Source organism: Clupea harengus, chromosome 14, assembly GCF_900700415.2.
Source record: "Clupea harengus chromosome 14, Ch_v2.0.2, whole genome shotgun sequence".
Classification (NCBI taxonomy): Eukaryota; Metazoa; Chordata; class Actinopteri; order Clupeiformes; family Clupeidae; genus Clupea; species Clupea harengus.
The window spans coordinates 20,798,629-20,817,395 of record NC_045165.1 but is presented as its reverse complement, the minus strand read 5'-3'; the positions used below and the strand labels follow the sequence as shown (position 1 = coordinate 20,817,395).

The 18,767-nt window shown below is 43.0% G+C and overlaps 2 protein-coding genes across 5 annotated transcripts in view; one reads left to right on the top strand and one right to left on the bottom strand.

The window, feature by feature from the left end:
- Window positions 1-369: 369 nt before the first annotated feature.
- spdya (speedy/RINGO cell cycle regulator family member A) lies at window positions 370-3,965 on the bottom strand. Of its 3 annotated transcripts, none has more exons than XM_031580582.2 (7): window positions 3,874-3,965; window positions 3,122-3,408; window positions 2,939-2,997; window positions 2,683-2,768; window positions 2,205-2,376; window positions 1,493-1,871; window positions 370-1,062 (listed from the first exon to the last, which is right to left on the bottom strand). In XM_031580582.2, the coding sequence occupies exons 2-7, from the start codon at window positions 3,402-3,404 to the stop codon at window positions 1,001-1,003; spliced, it is 1,041 nt and encodes a 346-aa protein (XP_031436442.1). In that variant the 5' UTR covers window positions 3,405-3,408; window positions 3,874-3,965; the 3' UTR covers window positions 370-1,000. The 3 variants fall into 3 exon arrangements, with proteins under 3 accessions (XP_031436442.1, XP_031436443.1, XP_012677554.1); XM_031580583.2 differs by lacking the exon at window positions 3,874-3,965 and adding an exon at window positions 3,629-3,706; XM_012822100.3 differs by lacking the exon at window positions 3,874-3,965 and having other exon boundaries at window positions 3,122-3,703.
- A 397-nt stretch (window positions 3,966-4,362) lies between these two features.
- The window catches only part of eprs1 (glutamyl-prolyl-tRNA synthetase 1), a 31,439-nt gene continuing 17,034 nt past the window's right edge, over window positions 4,363-18,767 (top strand). For both annotated transcript variants that reach the window (XM_031579764.2, XM_031579763.2), the window contains exons 1-16: window positions 4,363-4,520; window positions 5,720-5,804; window positions 5,921-6,020; window positions 8,992-9,148; window positions 9,269-9,411; window positions 9,640-9,740; window positions 10,102-10,228; window positions 10,403-10,595; window positions 10,884-11,055; window positions 11,565-11,798; window positions 12,830-12,914; window positions 13,107-13,166; window positions 15,720-15,830; window positions 16,098-16,234; window positions 16,984-17,191; window positions 18,178-18,290. In XM_031579764.2, the coding sequence (XP_031435624.1) occupies window positions 4,478-4,520; window positions 5,720-5,804; window positions 5,921-6,020; window positions 8,992-9,148; window positions 9,269-9,411; window positions 9,640-9,740; window positions 10,102-10,228; window positions 10,403-10,595; window positions 10,884-11,055; window positions 11,565-11,798; window positions 12,830-12,914; window positions 13,107-13,166; window positions 15,720-15,830; window positions 16,098-16,234; window positions 16,984-17,191; window positions 18,178-18,290 (2,069 nt within the window). In that variant the 5' untranslated portion in view covers window positions 4,363-4,477. The remainder of the gene's footprint in view (window positions 4,521-5,719; window positions 5,805-5,920; window positions 6,021-8,991; window positions 9,149-9,268; window positions 9,412-9,639; window positions 9,741-10,101; window positions 10,229-10,402; window positions 10,596-10,883; window positions 11,056-11,564; window positions 11,799-12,829; window positions 12,915-13,106; window positions 13,167-15,719; window positions 15,831-16,097; window positions 16,235-16,983; window positions 17,192-18,177; window positions 18,291-18,767) is intronic.

The following is an 18,767-nucleotide window of genomic DNA, read 5'->3' as shown; positions in this document are numbered from 1 at the left end:
AAACGGGAAATAGACATAGTGGTTCAGATCGAAACATGAACAATACCAGCCAATCAACATGGTGCCTCAGGAGCACAGAAGGGAGGGGTGCAATTTGATTTGTTGAGCTCAAATATCATAACTTTTTTGCAAAACTGAATCAAGGACTGTATCTTTAAATCACAGTCTTTCGATTGATTTTGCAATGTACTGGATGGTGACATATTTCAAAGTCACAGAATCAAAGAATGATGAACCTCAGAATGGTGGACTCTTAAAGCAATTCAATAAATCACATTTGAAATACCAAGTTGACTTCTCACTGCATCCACAGAAAGTATTTACATTAATAAAATCTGTGATATTTCTTCCAATACTTAAAAATATCACTAATTCATCTTCACAACAACCTCGGTACTTTCCATAAAGTATTTATTGTCACACAGCAGCAGCAGAGTTCAAACGCAAAAACAGCTAATAACACCCAGGACCCCCTCCATCTTCATCAGCCACTCCATCACTTCATTATTGGGGGCGCTCATATGTTTATATGCAGTATGCTCCTAATGGAGTACAGGTAGATAATACTGTGAATATCTTCAAGCCTGACCACAGGTTGTTGACCAAAAGTACATAACTGCCCCTCACCAACCAGAGCTGATGGTGAGAGAACATCAAATTATACAGAGTTGTGACACTTTATCAAGATACTGACCTCGTGACTGAAAAGTATGTATAATTCACACAACATATTTACAATTAATTGTAACTAATGCGTATTAAGTTTCTGGATTCCGATAACTTAACTTGTGCTTCAAAATGTTCACATTACCTGGTTGAAGAACCCTATACAGACCAGTGTTGAAGCTCTTTTGAATAAGCAGTGTTACAAAAAGGTCTTTCTTTTCTGACAGATACAGATACATGACCTAGCAAATCCAACCCTTTGTGGATCAATGTCTACAAATGAATATATACATTAATGAACATATATATTCATATATCAAATATATATTTGAATTTACTCTTCGCCGATCCAGTCCATTGTAGCGTCATGTTCTGCCTCACATGCCAGGCCTCCCACTGTAAGACACAGTTGAGACAAAACAAAACTTAAGGTCGTTGGCTGAAGTATCCCTTCAAGATCTCTGTTTCAAGCAACACCAGGAAGAACATTAAATGTACTTAAGCACCAAAAAAAAAAAGGTACTGATGACAATAGGACAGCAAAATAAAACATGAAGCATTACAAATGACCTTGTAATATCTCTGCCAAAAATCTCTGGCTAAAACTATGCTATCAGGGTACCTAGACAGACACTGCCTTTTGGATGAAGTATCCATTCAAGGTCTCTGATTGACGCAACCCAAGGAACAACATACTGTACTTAACAGCTGCCTTGGTAAAAGACATGTCTCTAATCTGTCACAAATCAACAACAGTTAAGGGCCAGATCCATTCCAGCCTTAGCTGGTGTCCAGGTAGTGGGCTCGCCCTAACAGATGGCCTCACCTGCGGGGTCCTGGGAGCAGCAGAGGCAGGAGCGTTGACGCTTGTTTCTCCTGCTGGGCCTGGAGGAGGCTCGGCCCAGGGGTGGAGGAAGAGGTGGTGGTGTGCTCTCCAAAGAGAGCAACAGGCTGAAGGGGAGCGGTGAGGAGTCGGAGAAGCTGTTGGTGGAGGAGGAAAGGCAGCAGGAGGAGCAGGAGGAGGAAGAGGAGGAGGGGTTGAGGGCGGCACTTTTGGCACAGAGGGCGCAGGGCTCAGGGGAGCCGGCTGAGGGTCCACGGGGGAGGTGGACCTCGTCTCGGTCGCGGTACTGTCGCTGCGCCCCGCTGTGGTGCTCTGCACGCTCACGCTGCCAGATGAAGTGGGATGGCACGATGGCCATTACCTGTGGACACACACACACACACACACACACACACACACACACACACACACACACACAACCATGATCATCTTGCATGACATGACAGTAACACACACACAGACCTCACACCGCAGCACATCATACATACAATTTCCTCCTCGCACATAATCTCAACACAGTATCAGACACACACACCCAAAGACCAAATGGCAGAATAGTCTTAATGTCAGCTTTATTTCATGACCAAAAGCCACTGACCAAATGATTTACTAACAGATAAAATAGATTGCCTAGGCTGATTCGCCATAAGGTGTTGAAACTGTAAAGATGTTCGTGAACAACTGGCCTCGTTACCTCCTCACAGCAGCGCCGACTGACTGCGGCTCTGTACTCAATGCGTGCCCACAGCCTGTCCCTCTGCTTCAGAAAGCCTGGGAACTGCTTCCTCCAGCTCTTACCCAGCGCCCATGGGAAAACCTCATACTTGCTCTCCTCATCATCCTCCTCCATGGTGTTAGCAAGGTAGCTACAGTGGGGAGTGCAAAGACCTCTAGTCAGCACTGTAATGAGTAGCGGAGAGATGGCCAGACATACTGATAATGGTAGAGTTTATACAAGATGGAGACATATATTGAAGACATTAATGTAGTCTGGACCATGATCAGTGCCTCACCTATTTTTTGTATTTATTGGTATTAGGTCTATGGCTTATGAAAACACCACAGGTCACTAAAACTGAACTATCACATCTCAATTTGATACAAATATATTGTCTTCTAGAGGGGGGGGGGGGGGGGGGGGCTGGTGGGAAACAAGTTACATCTGTACTTACAGTGCAATGAAAAAGTGACTTCTGTTGTATTCAAGAATGCTGAAACGAGCTCTTTTGAAGTATACAAATGTCATTGCCAGCAAATACTAAATAGAGAGAGAAATACAATTACAATAGAAGTAAAATTACCAGCACTGTCCTTGTCCAGAAGGATATTACTTGTATCTGAAACTCCTACCTGTTCAATGGGTAAATATTAAATGTACATGGATTAGTTTACTTAAAGTTTCAAGCCAGGGAGATTGTGAACATTTACCTTGTCTGTAATTTTACAGCAACAATCCATCCATAGAAAGTCCTGTATAAGGTCATCATCTGAAACAAAAGAGAACATTACTTTTTATCTAAAGACAACTAACTATGAATGTAGAAATTACCTCTTTTGGGGAAACAGCAACATACAATGAACGGTCTCTGACCAAACAACTGATTTCCTAACCAAACAGTCTGAAGAAGGCAGCCATCTCCTGACGCTTAATCACAAGACTTGGACCCCACGAGATAGATCTCTGAGCGGCGTCGTCATGACCCCGGCCGTTATGGCTCTTTTCTGGTGGGCCTTGCACCTCTTGAATATTTTGTCGCTTCATCCGAAGGCCTCTCTTCAGCTGAAGGCTGTGTGCAGTTGAGGGGTTGATGCGCAGGGTTACTGAGGGAGGCGTTGTACACCATCTTTGATTTCGTTTCCTCATGACTTTCACCTTGTATGTAACCTGTGGCATCCACCTAAAAGGATGAAGACTCTTATACCAAGCTAGCGACAGCTAGCAGGCTGGCTAACTAATAGTGTACCGTCAGCGCAGTGTGCCAATAAATAGGTTATCAGTCAACAACAATTCAAATAAACAAAATGTAAATTCAATTCTCAAAAAAGTGCTGTCTATTCCAATGATAGCTAGCTAACCTAGCGCTGACAAACGTTATCGACAAACACGTAACTACAGACCAAGTTCTAGTGTTGTTGACTTGGCACCCAAAATTCCGCGAAGCTGAAAACTGCAAACGGTAGCCAGCTGTCTTGAAAACGGATTCTATGGGAAGACCATTCTATGCATGCGCACAAGTGTATTATGTTGTCAAGAAGTTTAACGTAACTTAGTAAAACAAAAAAAGAGACGTGTCTATACATTGGAACTGACCGGTAAATTAATCTTGTTGAATATTGTTAACTAAGACTAAGTGTTAAATTACCTCAGTATCAAACAAATTTAAGTCCAGAACCAAATGTAACCTCAGTGAAGAAGAGACTGGATCGTCCAATCCAGACGGCTCTGGTCCAATCAATTTGGCAAACCTATGGAGGGCCTATGTGGCCTACGGCTGTATGGTTAAGTTGATTATCCACTATTTATCTACCCCAATATAATATTATAGAATTTCTAAATGTATGAAAATCGAAATAAAGTTAAATGTATTCAGTGTGTATTGGAATAGTATTGGAGCTTGAGCATGTCAGTCGTACTTAGAATGATGCACAGTAGTAGTTTTAGTATTACTGAAACACCACACTTAAAATAGTATTCAAATAGTATAACTGAAACCCCACTCTTAAAATTAATATATTGACACTATAGATTTGTAAGATAAACAAATTAATAAATACACCCTTATGCTTTGCAGAACGTGTGCTGTCACAACACACAAGAAATATACAAAGTGGAACCATTTCTTGTGAGCCAAGATGGACAGGGTTGTTTATTGGGGTTGCACAATAGCTCACTGCGTGGCCGTGCTGGTTTGGAGACAAGAGTAGCCTGAAGTGTGGAAGAATCCTCACGAACCGGCCTTGGTGAAAATGGCGTTGAACCTTACCATCAACTCCAGCAATCCACCCTTAGGTATGCGTTGTGACAGTGATTTTGATCGTTCAGTATTATCGATAACCAAACCGCACGGATTTGTTGGCCAAGTTAGTTAGCTAGCCAACTTAACTTAGCCGACTGTCATCCTTTCAAACCACAATGACACGCAGCAAGTCTTGCTAGTCTTGCTTTTGCCTTCGTGGCATAGTGTGGTCTTTGATTGTTAACCAACTAATAATTATAGCAAATTGTGTTATTTTGCCATTGTGTTTTGACATTCAAACTAATTTGAATGTAATTGCATTCTAAATCTCCGAGTACAAAGCATCTTTTATGAAGCAAACATTGGCGTTAGCTTAACTATAGAACAAGTCTTGCATCCAATGTGTAAGTAAATAGTATCTGGCAAATTTAACAATATAATGATGGGTGGCGTTGATTTAATCTAATTACATTTTATTTATGTCATCCTTCGAGAGGTTGATTCATATAATAGCAGCAGTGAGGGAGTCTTAATGTTTTGTTTCTTTTTTTATGACCTAGCAGCGCCGTCGTGTGGTTAATACTGTCACGACAGGCTGATGCAAGCCACATGAAAGTGTTGGAAGTCTAATACATACAAGGGATAGGCTTATTATATTCTTGCATTTTGAGGTCAAAGACATGGCACGATGCCTGGATGATGATGAGCAGTATTGTGTAGACAAGATGCAATCTTGGATAGTGTGTAAAATGCACACTATATAACTTCTGTTTCCTGGCTGAAGCCGTCCCTTTTGTTGGCGGTGACAGATGATGCATGTATATCCTTTCTTCCAGAGCTTTCTTCCAGAACTGTATCATCAATCACATTGCTCTTTGACATACATGGCCATTAAACAATTGATGTGGTGTGCTAGAGTAATGAAAATGCCACAGTTATTTATTCAAACATTAACCACCTCAGCACAGGTTTGTCATTATGACTAAGCTATGCTACAGCTGTATAGTAAGTGTTGATTATAAGGTGTTATCTAATAGCTAAGGTGTTAGCTAATATGCATATCTGCCCCGAGGTACTTAGTTACTAAGTTTCAGTCAGTTGCATGTAGTCTGTTCTCAGATTGAACATGCATCAGCTGTATTCAACCTGTGTGCTCTCTTGGCCTCCTGGCCTGTCAATCAATTTGTGGCTGACTGTGAGGAATGTGTGCCATGTGACTGCGCTAATGTCAGTTCCTTTCCCTCCCTGGCAGGAGCGCTGTTGACTGCTGAACATGTGAAGGGCACCGTTAGCGTGTCAGTGGAGGAGGGCAAAGACAACAAGCTACGTGTGTCTGAGTGAGTACACACACAACACAACACAAACAGAGAACACTTCTGTATGGTAGAATGGCTGAGGTTTGGCTCTGTTGGTTCCTGTTGCTTGACTTCTACCTCTTCTTGTGTCTGCTTAGGGAGGTGCAGTTCAGCGATGTGAACTCCATCACCCGCTACCTTGCCAGGGTGGCTCCTAGCCTGGGCCTGTACGGCTCCAACATGCTGGAGCAGACGGAGGTAAGGGAGCTCTGCAGTCACATGAAGACGACCATCAGATCCTTTTTTGTTCAGTTCACTTCACTTCAATGTTATTTATAACCACAGTTAAAATAGTCTCAAGGCGCTTTACCGAGCCCAAAGCCTGAACCCCCTGGAGCGCACACTAAGGTGAAAAACTCGCTTTTAATGGGAAGAAACCTTGGGCAGAATCCAGCTCATAAGGGTGGGGCCAATCTGCTTGGGGTCGGCTGGGTAGAGATAGAAAGGGGAGGAGAAGAGAGAATCAGAAACAAGCAGATTAATGTATACACATGCAGCATATATACAGTGGGGAAAATAAGTATTTGAACCCCTGCCGATTTTGCAAGTTTGGCCACTTGCAAAGAAATGTGTGATCTATAATTGTAATGGTAGGTGTATTTTAACAGTGAGAAATAGAATATCAACAAACAAATCCAGAAAACTGCATTTTATAACATTTATGACTTTATTTGTATTTGATGCAGAAAATAAGTATTTGAACCCCCAAGCAAACAGCAAGAATTCTGGCTCCCAATGACCAGTTATGTGCCCAAGAAGCACACAGATTAGTCCTCATTAGGCCTAACAAGGTACACCTGATCTCAACTGGTGACGTGTATAAAAGAAACCTGTCCAATAAATCATACTTCACACCTTCAACCTCACCACCATGGGCAAGACCAAAAAGTTGACCAAGGACGTCAGAGATAAGATTGTAGACCTGCACAAGGCTGGAATGGGTTACAAAACCATCAGCAAGCAGCTTGGTGAGAAGCAGACAACTATTGGTGCGATTATTCGTAAATGGAAGCAACACCAAACAACTGTCAATCGCTCTAGGTCTGGGGCTCCATGCAATATATCCCCTCGTGCGGTATCGGTGATCATCCGAGAGGTGCAGAATAACCCCAAAACTACACAAGGGGAGCTTGTGAATGATCTCAAGGCAGCTGGGACCACAGTCACCAAGAAAACCATTGGCAACACACTACGCCGTGATGGTTTGAAATACTGCAGCACTCGCAAGGTCCCCCTGCTCAAGGAAGCACATGTACAGGGCCGTCTGAAGTTTGCCAATGAACACTTGAATGATTCTAAGGAGGATTGGGAGACAGGATGTGGTCAGATGTGACCAAAATCAAGCTCTTTGGCATCAACTCGACTTGCCGTGTTTGGAGGGGGAAGAATGCTGAATATGACCCCAAGAACACCATCCCCACCGTCAAGCATGGAGGTGGAAACATTATGCTTTGGGCCTGTTTCTCTGCCAAGGGTTACAGGACGACTCCACTGCATCGAGGGGACTATGGATGGGGCCATGTAACGTGGAATATTGGGCTTGAACCTCATTCCCTCATTCCCTCCCATTGAAAACGCAACCTTAAGGATTTGGAGAGGATCTGCAAAGGAGGAGTGGACCAAAATCTCTCCTGAGATGTGTGTAAACCTGGTGACCAACTACAAGAAAAGTCTGACGTCTGTGCTTGCCAACAAGGGTTATTCCACCAAGTACTAAGTACATAGGGGTTCAAATACTTATTTTCTGCATCAAATGCAAATTAAGTCATAAATGTTATTGTGAAAAGGTGAAGTCCCTCCCCCTTCTCACTGTGGTCCAGGAGGGAAGAAGGACTGGACTCCCCTACCTAAATGGTTGGGTCCAGATTCCCCCACCCCTGTGGAGGGGTCCAATTACCTTTTAATTAGACCCAGGTGGCCTTACTTAAGGGGCACCTCATTGTTTCATGGAGAGGAAGGACAGACTGAACATGCTGGATGGAGCTTGGACCAGGTACTAGACAAAACCTGAATGCTCAGAGGTGTACCTGGTCTAGTATAGGCTTTAGTGTGTTCAGTTTGTGTTTGTATGTTTTGGGGTTTTACAAAAACCCCACTGTAAATAAATATAGCTATTTTTATGGAAGCCACTGTCTCCTGCGTCGTGTGTTCCTGCCTGCAACCCCATTCTACCAGGCTACATCCCACATGGTGAGATGGCCGGCGCGAGGGGTCTTTCACAGTTATAAAATGCAGTTTTCTGGATTTTTTTGTTGATATTCTGTTTCTCACTGTTAAAATACACCTACTATTACAATTATAGATCACACATTTCTTTGCAAGTGGCCAAACTTGCAAAATCGGCAGGGGTTCAAATACTTATTGTCCCCACTGTACATGATGCCTATAAAATGACATAATACAGAAGAGATTGATAGTGGATAAAAACGGTGAGAGCCAGCACTAATATTATGGGTGGTAGAACAGCTTAGTGGATATACAGTGTGCTCATGAGATTACTATTGTAAGAATAAGCAGAGCTATGAAACCGAAATGATGCCAATTATGGCATTTGTTTATATTACTGACAAATAGGCTGGCATATAATAAGCAGAGTAGAAATGTGGGAATAGGCAGCTGTAAGCAGAGGGTTTCTGCAGATGGTGCTGTTTCACTTGGGTCCAAAGCCATATGTCGTCAGGCTTACAAAGCTCAACAGATCAAAGTTTGGGGTTTGATTATCAGACACTGATACCTGTTAATTTTTGGCTGCATGTCAAAGCATGTTTAAGCGAGAGTCTTTTGTGTGCTATTTGCAATGCTTCTCTGTGGGGCTGTGAGTGTTGTTTGTTTTGCTGAATCACTGGGTCAGGCCAAACCATTAGGAACAATACCTTTAATGATGACGCCACAGAAGACTTTTAATTGTGGCACATATATTTTATAATGATGTTACCGTTGACAAAATGTTGTGGTATATATTCAGCCTTCTTATTTCAGTTAAAATAAAACATTAATATTCTTCCTCGTTGCTGGCCACTCATATTTCTTTACATGCCCCCTCCTCCTTGGTAATGTAGAGTTGTATCTGTATCTGTCATCTTCTTTAGAATAAATGGCCTCTTCTGAAATTGTGGGTGATTGAAGTTAATGGTTAACTCTTCTGCCTTCTGTATGTGTCGTCTGTCAGGTGGACCACTGGCTGGAGTACAGTGCTCGTCGTGTGTGTGGTCAGTCCAACCTGACCCCCGCCCTGGCAGAGCTGGACATGGCCCTGGCGCTCAGGACCTTCCTGGTGGGCCACAGCCTCACGCTGGCTGACCTCTGCGTATGGGCGGCTCTTAAGGGTCAGTAGACATGTCACATGACCTCAGCTCTGGCTGTGCATTTGTAAGGTGGTTGAGGTGTGTGATCAAGATGGTTGGAGCTACATTGACTAGTGTTTCTCACTTCGTGTTTTCATTCAGGAAGTGGCGAATGTCAGGCTATCATGGCCAAGACAGGGTCTTTCCCTCATGTGTGTCGCTGGTTTTCCTTCCTGAGCTCACAAGTTCCCTTCGTCTCTGTGGGCAACAAGTGGGCCACCACCAAAATGGCCGCAGGCAAAGCTGTAAGTTCAGCACCGACACCTGAGCAGAATTAAGTTTATGTTCCTCACTTTATGTGTATATGTGAAGCCACACTCAGGTTGGGCTGTTATTTTGATGATGGTTTTGTGTGTGTGTGTGTGTGTGTGTGTGCGTGTGCGTGTGCGTGTGCGTGTGCGTGTGCGTGTGCGCGCGCGCGCGCCTGCCTGCTTTTGTTTATTTTATTTTTTTTGTTGTTATTTGTTGTATAGACAGATGAGAAAGAGAAGAAAGCTGATGTGGGGAAGTTTGTGGAGCTGCCGGGGGCTGAGATGGGAAAGGTTGTAGTTCGGTTTCCTCCTGAAGCCAGCGGGTGAGTAACTTGCAGCTTGACCCACTTGGCCATCACCGGGTCGTTGACAACATCTTGGCTTAGTTTCTTGCTCTGGAGTGGCCCTTGACACAATTTTTACATCTGAATTGCATAAGATTTAATTTTGTGGGGACTGCCTAAAATTAGTTATATTTTCCACACATTATTCTGACACGCCCGTTCTCAAGATCAGAAAGATACTTCCTTTGGTGCTCCACACAATAACCCTGTGCGCCCTGTTTTTGGTCATATTCCCTAGGATGAAACAATGATTCAGTTTGATGTTTTGTTGAGGTGCACATATCACTGAGATCCAGTTTTAGTCTCTCATGAGTTCCTTTGGGTTTGTTGATGTTTTCAGGTACCTGCACATCGGCCACGCTAAAGCGGCACTGCTGAACCAGCACTACCAGCTGTCCTTCAAAGGCAAACTCATCATGCGCTTCGACGACACCAACCCTGAGAAGGAGAAGGAGGACTTTGAGAAGGTGGGTGAGCGGAGGAAGAGGAAGGGCATTCACACCTGACTGCCAGTGTGTTGCCAAACCAGACTATGGCTTGCTAAGGTTGTGTGTCCTTAATTATTAACTGCTGACTGATGTTGTCTGAATTCAGGGATCAAGCTCTGCCCTCTGTAATCTTCCTCTATCTCCTGCCCTCAGGTGATCCTGGAGGATGTGGCCATGCTGCAGATCAAGCCAGACCAGTTCACCTACACCAGTGACCACTTCCCTGCCATCCAGAAGCTGGCGGAAGGGATGCTGAAGGAGGGCAAGGCCTACATCGACGACACGCCCCCGGAGCAGATGAAGCTGGAACGCGAGCAGAGGGTCGAGTCCCATAACCGTAGCAACTGTACGTGTCGCAGATGACACCTGTAAACATGTGCACACACACACACACACACACACACACACACACACACAGTTCAAGCACTGCAGCAATGTGTACACAAAAACACACCAAAACATATTAATTCTCATAAATTAATGTTACATTTAAAGTACATGATAACACACACATAATGATCTCTGTAGCCATGATAATATAATGTTATTTAGAAGCATCTATGTTGTAGAACTGTACCATATAAACATTAATGTCTGAAACCTGACGCATGTCTGTCTGTGTGTTTCCCTGCAGCGGTGGAGAAGAACATGAAGAAGTGGGAGGAGATGAAGGCGGGGACAGAATACGGCCAGACGTGCTGCATGCGTGCCAAGATGGACATGAGCTCCAACAACGGCTGCATGCGCGACCCCACGCTCTACCGCTGCAAGAACCAGCCCCATCCTCGCACCGGCACCACCTACAGGTCTGTCCTAGGCTAGATCATTCACCAGCAAACGATGGAAGGGAAATACTGGGGTCTGTCATATGCTATATCTTAGACCATCACACTATGGAAGGGAAATACTGTCCCAGTGTCTGGACTGGGGAATATTGTCCCATGTCCCCAGACTAGCTGCTGATTCTACAAGGGCTTTGTACCAGGTCAGGGCCAGGTCCATTTCAGTCCACGGTTGGAGACAAAGGGAGATTAAGGGCCTTATGCCTATCACAATCTTAACTTCACCTTTAAGAGGTTTTTAGATGATTTCTTGCAGAAAGCACACCTTGGTGATAATGTGTTTTTTTTTTTTTTTTTAAATGATGAGCCCTAAAGATGTCTGAATCGAAATTAAGCTGGTCAAGACCCAGATGGTAGTCCCAAAATACTGCAGCTTGGGCCAACTACTACTGCCCGTGTCCTCGGTGAACCAGCTTCGTACCCAGAAATGTACGCTAGTAAATGTATACATTCCCCATCTCCCTTCCCCTCAGGATTTACCCCACATATGATTTTGCCTGTCCCATCGTGGACAGTGTTGAGGGGGTGACCCACGCACTGCGTACCACCGAGTACCACGACCGTGATGACCAGTACTACTGGCTGATTGACGCACTGGACTTGAGGAAGCCCTACATCTGGGAGTACGCCCGCCTCAACCTCAACAATACCGTCCTCTCCAAGAGGAAGCTCACCTGGTTCGTCAATGAGGGCTACGTGGACGGCTGGTGAGTAAATTATTTAATTTAATTTAATTTAATTTAATTTAATTTAATTTAATTTAATTTAATTTAATGTTATGTTTGTTTATTGTTTATTTTATTTTTCTTTACTGTTTATTTTATTTAATAAATATAGGGCCCTGTGAAATCCATTTTATTTGTTATTGTTTATTTTATCTAATAAATATAAATCCATTTTTTTTTATGTTAAAGTAATTTTTTTCCAGATTCTGTGTTTGATAGACCTATGTTGTAATAGGGTAGGGTAGTAATATAAGGACCGTTTCATTTACTATCATTTTCAATTTATCTTGATTGAATGAAAAGAATTGCAGACATATTTAAGGGAAGATTATTTTCTGTCAGTAAGCCACTTGTGTTATGATGGTCCATGTACATCGTAAGTCACATGGTTATTCTAAGAATATTCAGTTTAAGTCTCCTGTGTCGGTCTACAACGAGTGACCGTATTTCCTGTTCGGTTTACAGTGCTTAGGGATGCGTCAGTTCGCCATCAATCTGTCAAAGTCTGTAAGGTTATTTATTTTAAAACCACTGAACGCAAGAGGTTGATATAATGGGATTTAACGAGTTCTTGTTTCATTCATTTTGGCTAGCTGTTTCTGACAACCTGTTGTCACACGGCCAAAAAACATAAACGCCATCAAATGTATTTCTCCCCTGTCATTTTATTAGAATATCCAATTCTGTGCAGTTCCACATTTAACTGTGATTCTGTGTTTCCCACAGCATGGAAATCATAGGGCTCTATAAATAGTGAGAGATTTTTACTATTCTGAAGGAGGTTAAAGTGGTGTTGTTAACCTCATGATTTTTAACTCAGTTATGGCATATCTGTACTGTACTGGAGTATTTTAACACTTGCAGAAATAGTCAAGTTTGTTTTCAACTAGTATTGTGAATTTTCAATACATGGGGAAGTGTTGCTCCCTAGAGAAGAAAAGGTGTGTTGTTGGAACGTTATTGGATCTTTGGAAGGTAACATAGGAAATGGTTTATATCTTTTCTTCCTGCAGGGATGACCCTCGATTCCCCACAGTTAGAGGAGTCCTGCGCAGGGGAATGACTGTAGAGGGCCTCAAACAGTTCATCGCCGCTCAGGTGTGTGTGCGTGTGTGTGTGTGTGTTTTAACTTTTGAGTTAAAATGTAACACACAAAGTTAAACATCCATAAAAACTCCTTGGCCTGGCTTGATGGCTGCTTTGGGTTTTTATAGATTAAGAAAGCATATTAGTGTTCAGACACTGCTGGTGACCTTTGCTCTGTGTCTTTCTCTTTGGCTCTCTGTGCAGGGAGGCTCTAGGTCCGTGGTCAACATGGAGTGGGACAAGATCTGGGCCTTCAACAAAAAGGTAATGGAGGAGGCGCTGGCCTTCAACCCTTTATTCTCATACTGGTTCACCTGGTCACAGACTCTGTGTCCACATTCTTCTCTGACAGAAACCCACCTCTACACATTATTCCCCTTATTTAAATGTCTGTGATTGCGGTCCATTATGAGGTGGCGTCTCTGCATCGCTGGTTGATCACTAGTGTTTTCAAGTAGAGGTCGTAGGTCAGTGAGAAGCTTTCGTTTCACTGGATAAAAAATAAATAAAAAAACATGTCAATGGAATGCCTGAGTTCCACACATCAGGGCTGAACGTCCAGTCTGGCAGATAAGTTGTTCATGCTGACACTCCATTTATGCTCACTCTTACTGCATGTGGTGTTATTCAGGGTGGACGTACGGCCGACAACCATGATGTACTGTTTACTTGTCCATAATCAGGACACATACAGACTAATATTTCATTCCGTACGTAGTTCTGTTTAAATAAATTATGTTATCGTACTCTTCCATAGATAATTGTTTGTTTGTGTTACAGTTTCCATTTGAAATGACATAGCCTAGCTAAGCTAATAGAAAAGGTTTTTGTTTAATTTTCATTAAATCATGGGGGGGGGGAATTGGTGGAAGCCCAGTCTATAGCTTTGAACTGTGTGGTTTTTAGTTAGTGAGAAGCCCATACTTGCTAGCATGAGGAAGTGTAGTTTCTGTTTTCTTTTTTTTTTGTTCTCTGCATGAACGTGCACCAGCTGATCAGCATCGTTTCATTACTCATCGCAGAGGCAGTCATGTTCCTCTCCGTATTTGGCATTTTGCATGAACGCTTCAATGGGCTCACCAGCGCCTTTCTGCAGTGCTCAGATCATTTTCTGTTGCATGTTGGATTCATTCTTATTTCATAACCGATTCCTGTCCAAATCCTCCCTCCCCCCTAACCAGCTGTGTATGTGTCTGACTGTGTGTGTATGTGTGTTTGTCTGCATCTAACCCGTTTCTGGCATCTATTTGTCCATCACTTTAATTTTTCTGGACGTGGTTTTGTTTGTGGCCACCGCCTATAACATCTGTGTTAGCTTCCCACCATATTTTTGCAGCTACAGTGGCAGGCCCCTGTTTGCCCATGGTACCCTTCTCTTGTTTCATGTCCTGCAGCATGGCGCTGTTTTGCAGCTTCGCCCTCTCCTTCGAGCTCCCCCCCGCCTTTTTTTTCTAATCCACTTCATCTTCCCACCGCCCAGCACCACCCCCCTCTATTCACCCCCTTTTCCTGTGGTGTTCCATTGAGCTTAGATGGAATAGATCCCCTCACAAATGAGTGGGGTCGTTATGAGTTAAAAGGCTTTCTGTTGTCTGATGATTGGGTTTTGTCCCCCTGACCATGCTGGGGTGCACCCTTTACTTTGTGTTTAAGTGCATGGGTACCAGTCAGCATAGATCTCCCAAAGGAAAGGACAGTAGCACTTCTGCTTCTAGTACTTCTGCCTGCTGGAAAAATCTTAGGCTGTTGTGTCAGAAGTATGGCAGTCATACCGGCAAATGCTGCTGTGGTTTTCCAGCCTCAACTGGAGGCTGTGTTTAGGTGTGTTCCATTCTCTCTGTGTGTGTGTGTGTGTGTGTGTGTGTGTGTGTGTGTTTGACCTCCAAGTCTTGTCCTCGCGTGTGTGACATTAAAACTGCATCTCACTCTTCTGTTTCCAAGCTGCCAGTTAACTGTAAAAAGGTACTCCGTCCTTTTTTCCTTCCTTCCTTCCTTCCTTCCTTCCTTCCGTCCTTTCTTTCTGTGTCTTCCTGTCACTCATCCATCTTCACCTCTGTCCCACCTTTGGCCCATCCCTTTCTCCTACACTCTATCCCTGTCCTTACAACTTCAACCAAATACAAATAAATGACAAAAACTGGCAGTTCTGAACAAACTATTGGTCAGCAGGTGCCAAAGTAAAGGTACAGAAAGAGTAAGAGGAGAGAGTATCTTTTCTCGTTTTGAAGCATGATTTCAGTATATCGCTACTGATATTTCCCCATCCGCACTGCAACAGCTTCTGTTTGGTGTCATGCATCTCTGTGTCTCCACCTATTTAAATCTACTGGCAGCTTCCTATGAAAAACATTAATGTTGAATGAATTTTGCCCCTATCCTTACAATCTATCATTTAGATCCATAGTTTTATTAATATTTCTGAAAATATTCACGCCCAAACGGACATGTAACTATTCCAGAGAGCATATTAATAGGATAGATGTGGAGTATGTTTAGGACTACAGAGTGCATGGAGAGGCCTGCTTGCACTGTTTGTGCTGCTCCTGCTGCTTGATGCCTGCGCGCAATGGCTCCTGTCTGCGTCTCCATCGCTGTCTCTGACTTCCCTCGGTTCTTAGGTGCCCGTCGGTGCGCTCAGAGATCTGCGGCGTGCATCATTTCCAGCTTGCGTGTGTATTTGTGTTTCGCCGTGTCTTTTGAGTTCGCAGAGGCATAGATGTCCATGCAGTTAGGTTTGGAAACGATATGCTATGTAAGTGAAACATGGGAGGGCTAACTCGCGTGTATTTCCTCTTTGTTTCCCTCTGGTGTCTTTAGGTGATCGACCCGGTGGCTCCCAGGTTCACAGCGCTGTCAGAGTCTCAGGTCGTTACCATCTCCATCCCAGATGCCAAGGAGGAGATGAAGGAGGCTGCCAAACACCCCAAGGTAATCTCATGCATTCCTAGTTGCTAAAGTAATCTCACAGTAGGAACAAACTATGTCTGGTCCTGATGCTGGCCTTGATTGACAGGTAGTGCTGCACTAAGTTGTTCCGAGTCCATTAGTCCACTCACTCACCTCTCTGATAAATGTGACCTGACCTCACAGAATCAGTAGGAGGTTGGAATGGCTAATTCTTATAGCAAGGGTTTTATAGCAAGTCAAAATGTAAAAAATTCATAATGAGTATGAAACGTTGTATGTCTCCTGTAGAACGCTGAGGTGGGCATGAAGGCAGTGTGGTATGGGCCGAAGGTCTACGTGGAGGGAGCCGACGCACAGACCTTCACCGAGGGAGAGACCGTCACCTTCATCAACTGGGGCAACATCATCATCTCCAAGATCCACAGGTTGTTTGGCTTTGCTTTTACTTCTACAGCTGGTCTAAAGCAAGGGCTTTTTAAACAGGACTATAACATAGGAGGAGGAAAAATAACCTCAAATATACAGGTTTAGAATAATATGTATAATAATATTATTATTATTATTATTATTATAATAAGTATATACCTAAGTGTGACTACCAGAAACATCGGTCAACATGAACTGGTTTGGTGGAGGTACAAGGTACATGCAGGAAGTTAAAGCAACAGTATAGAGTGTAGTCCTGAGCTAACTACTAACTAAAAGGCCGGTGTAAACCCCTCAAACATCAGCAACAGCACAGTTGGCACTGATAAAAGCTTGCTATGCAGCATGCTATCTGGTGTCATTTGGTAATATAGTTAGCAGTCATGCTGTAAAAGCCTTTCTTACATTTTTGTGGGGTAAATGTCCTGGACCAGAGCTACATAGTGCATAGCCTGGGCAGCTAGAGGGAACGACAAGTGTGTTTATCAGTCCTTCACATGACACTATACCATCAAAATAAAAATACAAAAACTAGTTGCTTATAAAAACATACCTCAATGCCTTAAATGCTGCACGTTGTTGCTTTAAGAAGGGACATGAGTAACTGTGAAGGCTACAATAAGAAGATAAGACTATGAGTACTAAATCTTAGATGGTCAGACCACCAGCCTATGACAAGACTGTATGTCATGATTTAACAATAGTTCAGATTACTGACTTGTCTCTTTCATCTCTGTGGTTGCTATAGAGACGGCAGCGGGGCGGTGTCGTCACTGGAGGGCCGCCTGAACCTGGAGAACACCGACTTCAAGAAGACCACCAAGATCACCTGGCTGGCCTCTACTCCCAAAGCCCCATTCGTCCCCGCCATCTGCGTCAACTACCAGCACCTCATCAGCAAACCCGTCCTGGGCAAGGATGACGACTTCAAGACCTACATCAACGAGAACAGCAAAGTGAGTAGGAGCTTATTGGGGTTAGGGTTTCACTGTGTTGCACGTGCCTGCACTATATAGTAATTAAGTTAGTGCATGCTGTTTAAGGACTTGAGTAGACATGTCATGCTTTGTTTGTGCTTAAAGTTTGAAATAAATTGTTTCTGTGCCATGGCAGAAGCAATAAATATGGCGTAATACTACAACTAGTGCTGTCAAACGATTAAAATATTTAATCGCGATTAATCGCATTTATGTCATAGTTAACTCAAAATTAATCGCGATTAATCGCAAATTTTTATCTATTCTAAATGTCCCTTCGTTTATTTATTTTTTCCATCATTTTATTTTAATTTTAATGCCCTTATCAACATTGAAAAGTGTATTGGCTTGCTTTATGCAAATGTTTTTTTTTTATTGAAAACCAACATTGCCAAACAGGGCGGTACAAAATAAAATTATAAAGTGCACATTTCAGGTAAACAAGGACTCAGCCTATAGTGCAATTAAACCATGGCTTAATATTTTCTTTTTTCCAAGTTTGCTGGGAACATAGCAGTCAGGCCTCTTATTTCAGAAACAGTGAACTGTAACAGTTAGGTTACCAATAAAAGGTAAGCCTACTACTTCTTTGCTTTCAGCCAGCTGCCTGTTGACATTTTCAGACAACAGTGAAGCTGGCTTCTTTTGCACAACACAACTTTTAAAAGTAAACTTTCCATTCAGAAGCTTTTTATCATCCATTTCGCCGTATCGCGCTCACCATTCACTCAAACCGTAACGTTAGCCTACTACACAGTCTGCGAGGCCAAAAAGAATGTTAGTCTAAAATAAAATAAAAATAAATAAATAAAAAAATTATTAACAAAAAATCGCGTTAATCTTGCGATAAAAAAATGAACGGCGTTAAAATGGGTTTGCGTTAACGCCGTTAATAACGCGTTAAACTGACAGCACTAACTACAACACAACGTCGTTTAGTTTTTAACAGAGCCCTGTCTTCTCAGGTTGAGGAAAAGATGGTAGGAGACCCCTGCCTGAAAGATTTGAAGAAAGGGGATGTCATCCAGCTCCAGAGGCGGGGCTTCTACATCTGCGATCAGCCCTACGAGCCAATCAGGTTTCTCCCTTTTTATGACACACAATATACCTCAGCCAATCCACATATCCACTCTTGACTTCTGTTATAGCTAGTAGAAGCTCAGAGTTAATATGAGTGTTGCAACTACTCACTAAGCTTTCCACACTATTCTGGGCTGGGTTTCCCGATAACGGTGTCTCTTAGTGTTTTACGAAGACTTGAAAGGTTTACCTTCCTTTGTTGTTGACTTTTCTATGCATTTGCCAAACCATCTCTTAAGAGTTCCCCTAAGAGAAACATTCCTATGTGTACCTTAGGGGGCTGAATCCATGTTTCAGTGCAGGTGATCATTATTAGAAATTACTTCAACAAGAAATACTATGCAAGTCTAAATAAACAAAGTTCCCAAATAAGGGCAGCTGTAGGCTAGATTTTTCTTACAGATTTGTATTAAGAAGGGATTCAAAATTAACGGCTAGCTGATTTGTACCATTTTTATTTTAACTTAAAGGTACA

Excerpts from the sequence above, each read along its gene's own strand:
- spdya (XM_031580582.2), bottom strand. The coding sequence starts at position 3,404 with ATGCCACAGGTTACATACAAGGTGAAAGTCATGAGGAAACGAAATCAA. Across the intron at positions 2,377-2,682 it reads AGTCACTTTTTCATTGCACT|CTACCTTGCTAACACCATGG; the intron begins GTAAGTACAGAT and ends TCCCCACTGTAG. Across the intron at positions 1,063-1,492 it reads CTGCTCCCAGGACCCCGCAG|TGGGAGGCCTGGCATGTGAG; the intron begins GTGAGGCCATCT and ends TGTGTCTTACAG.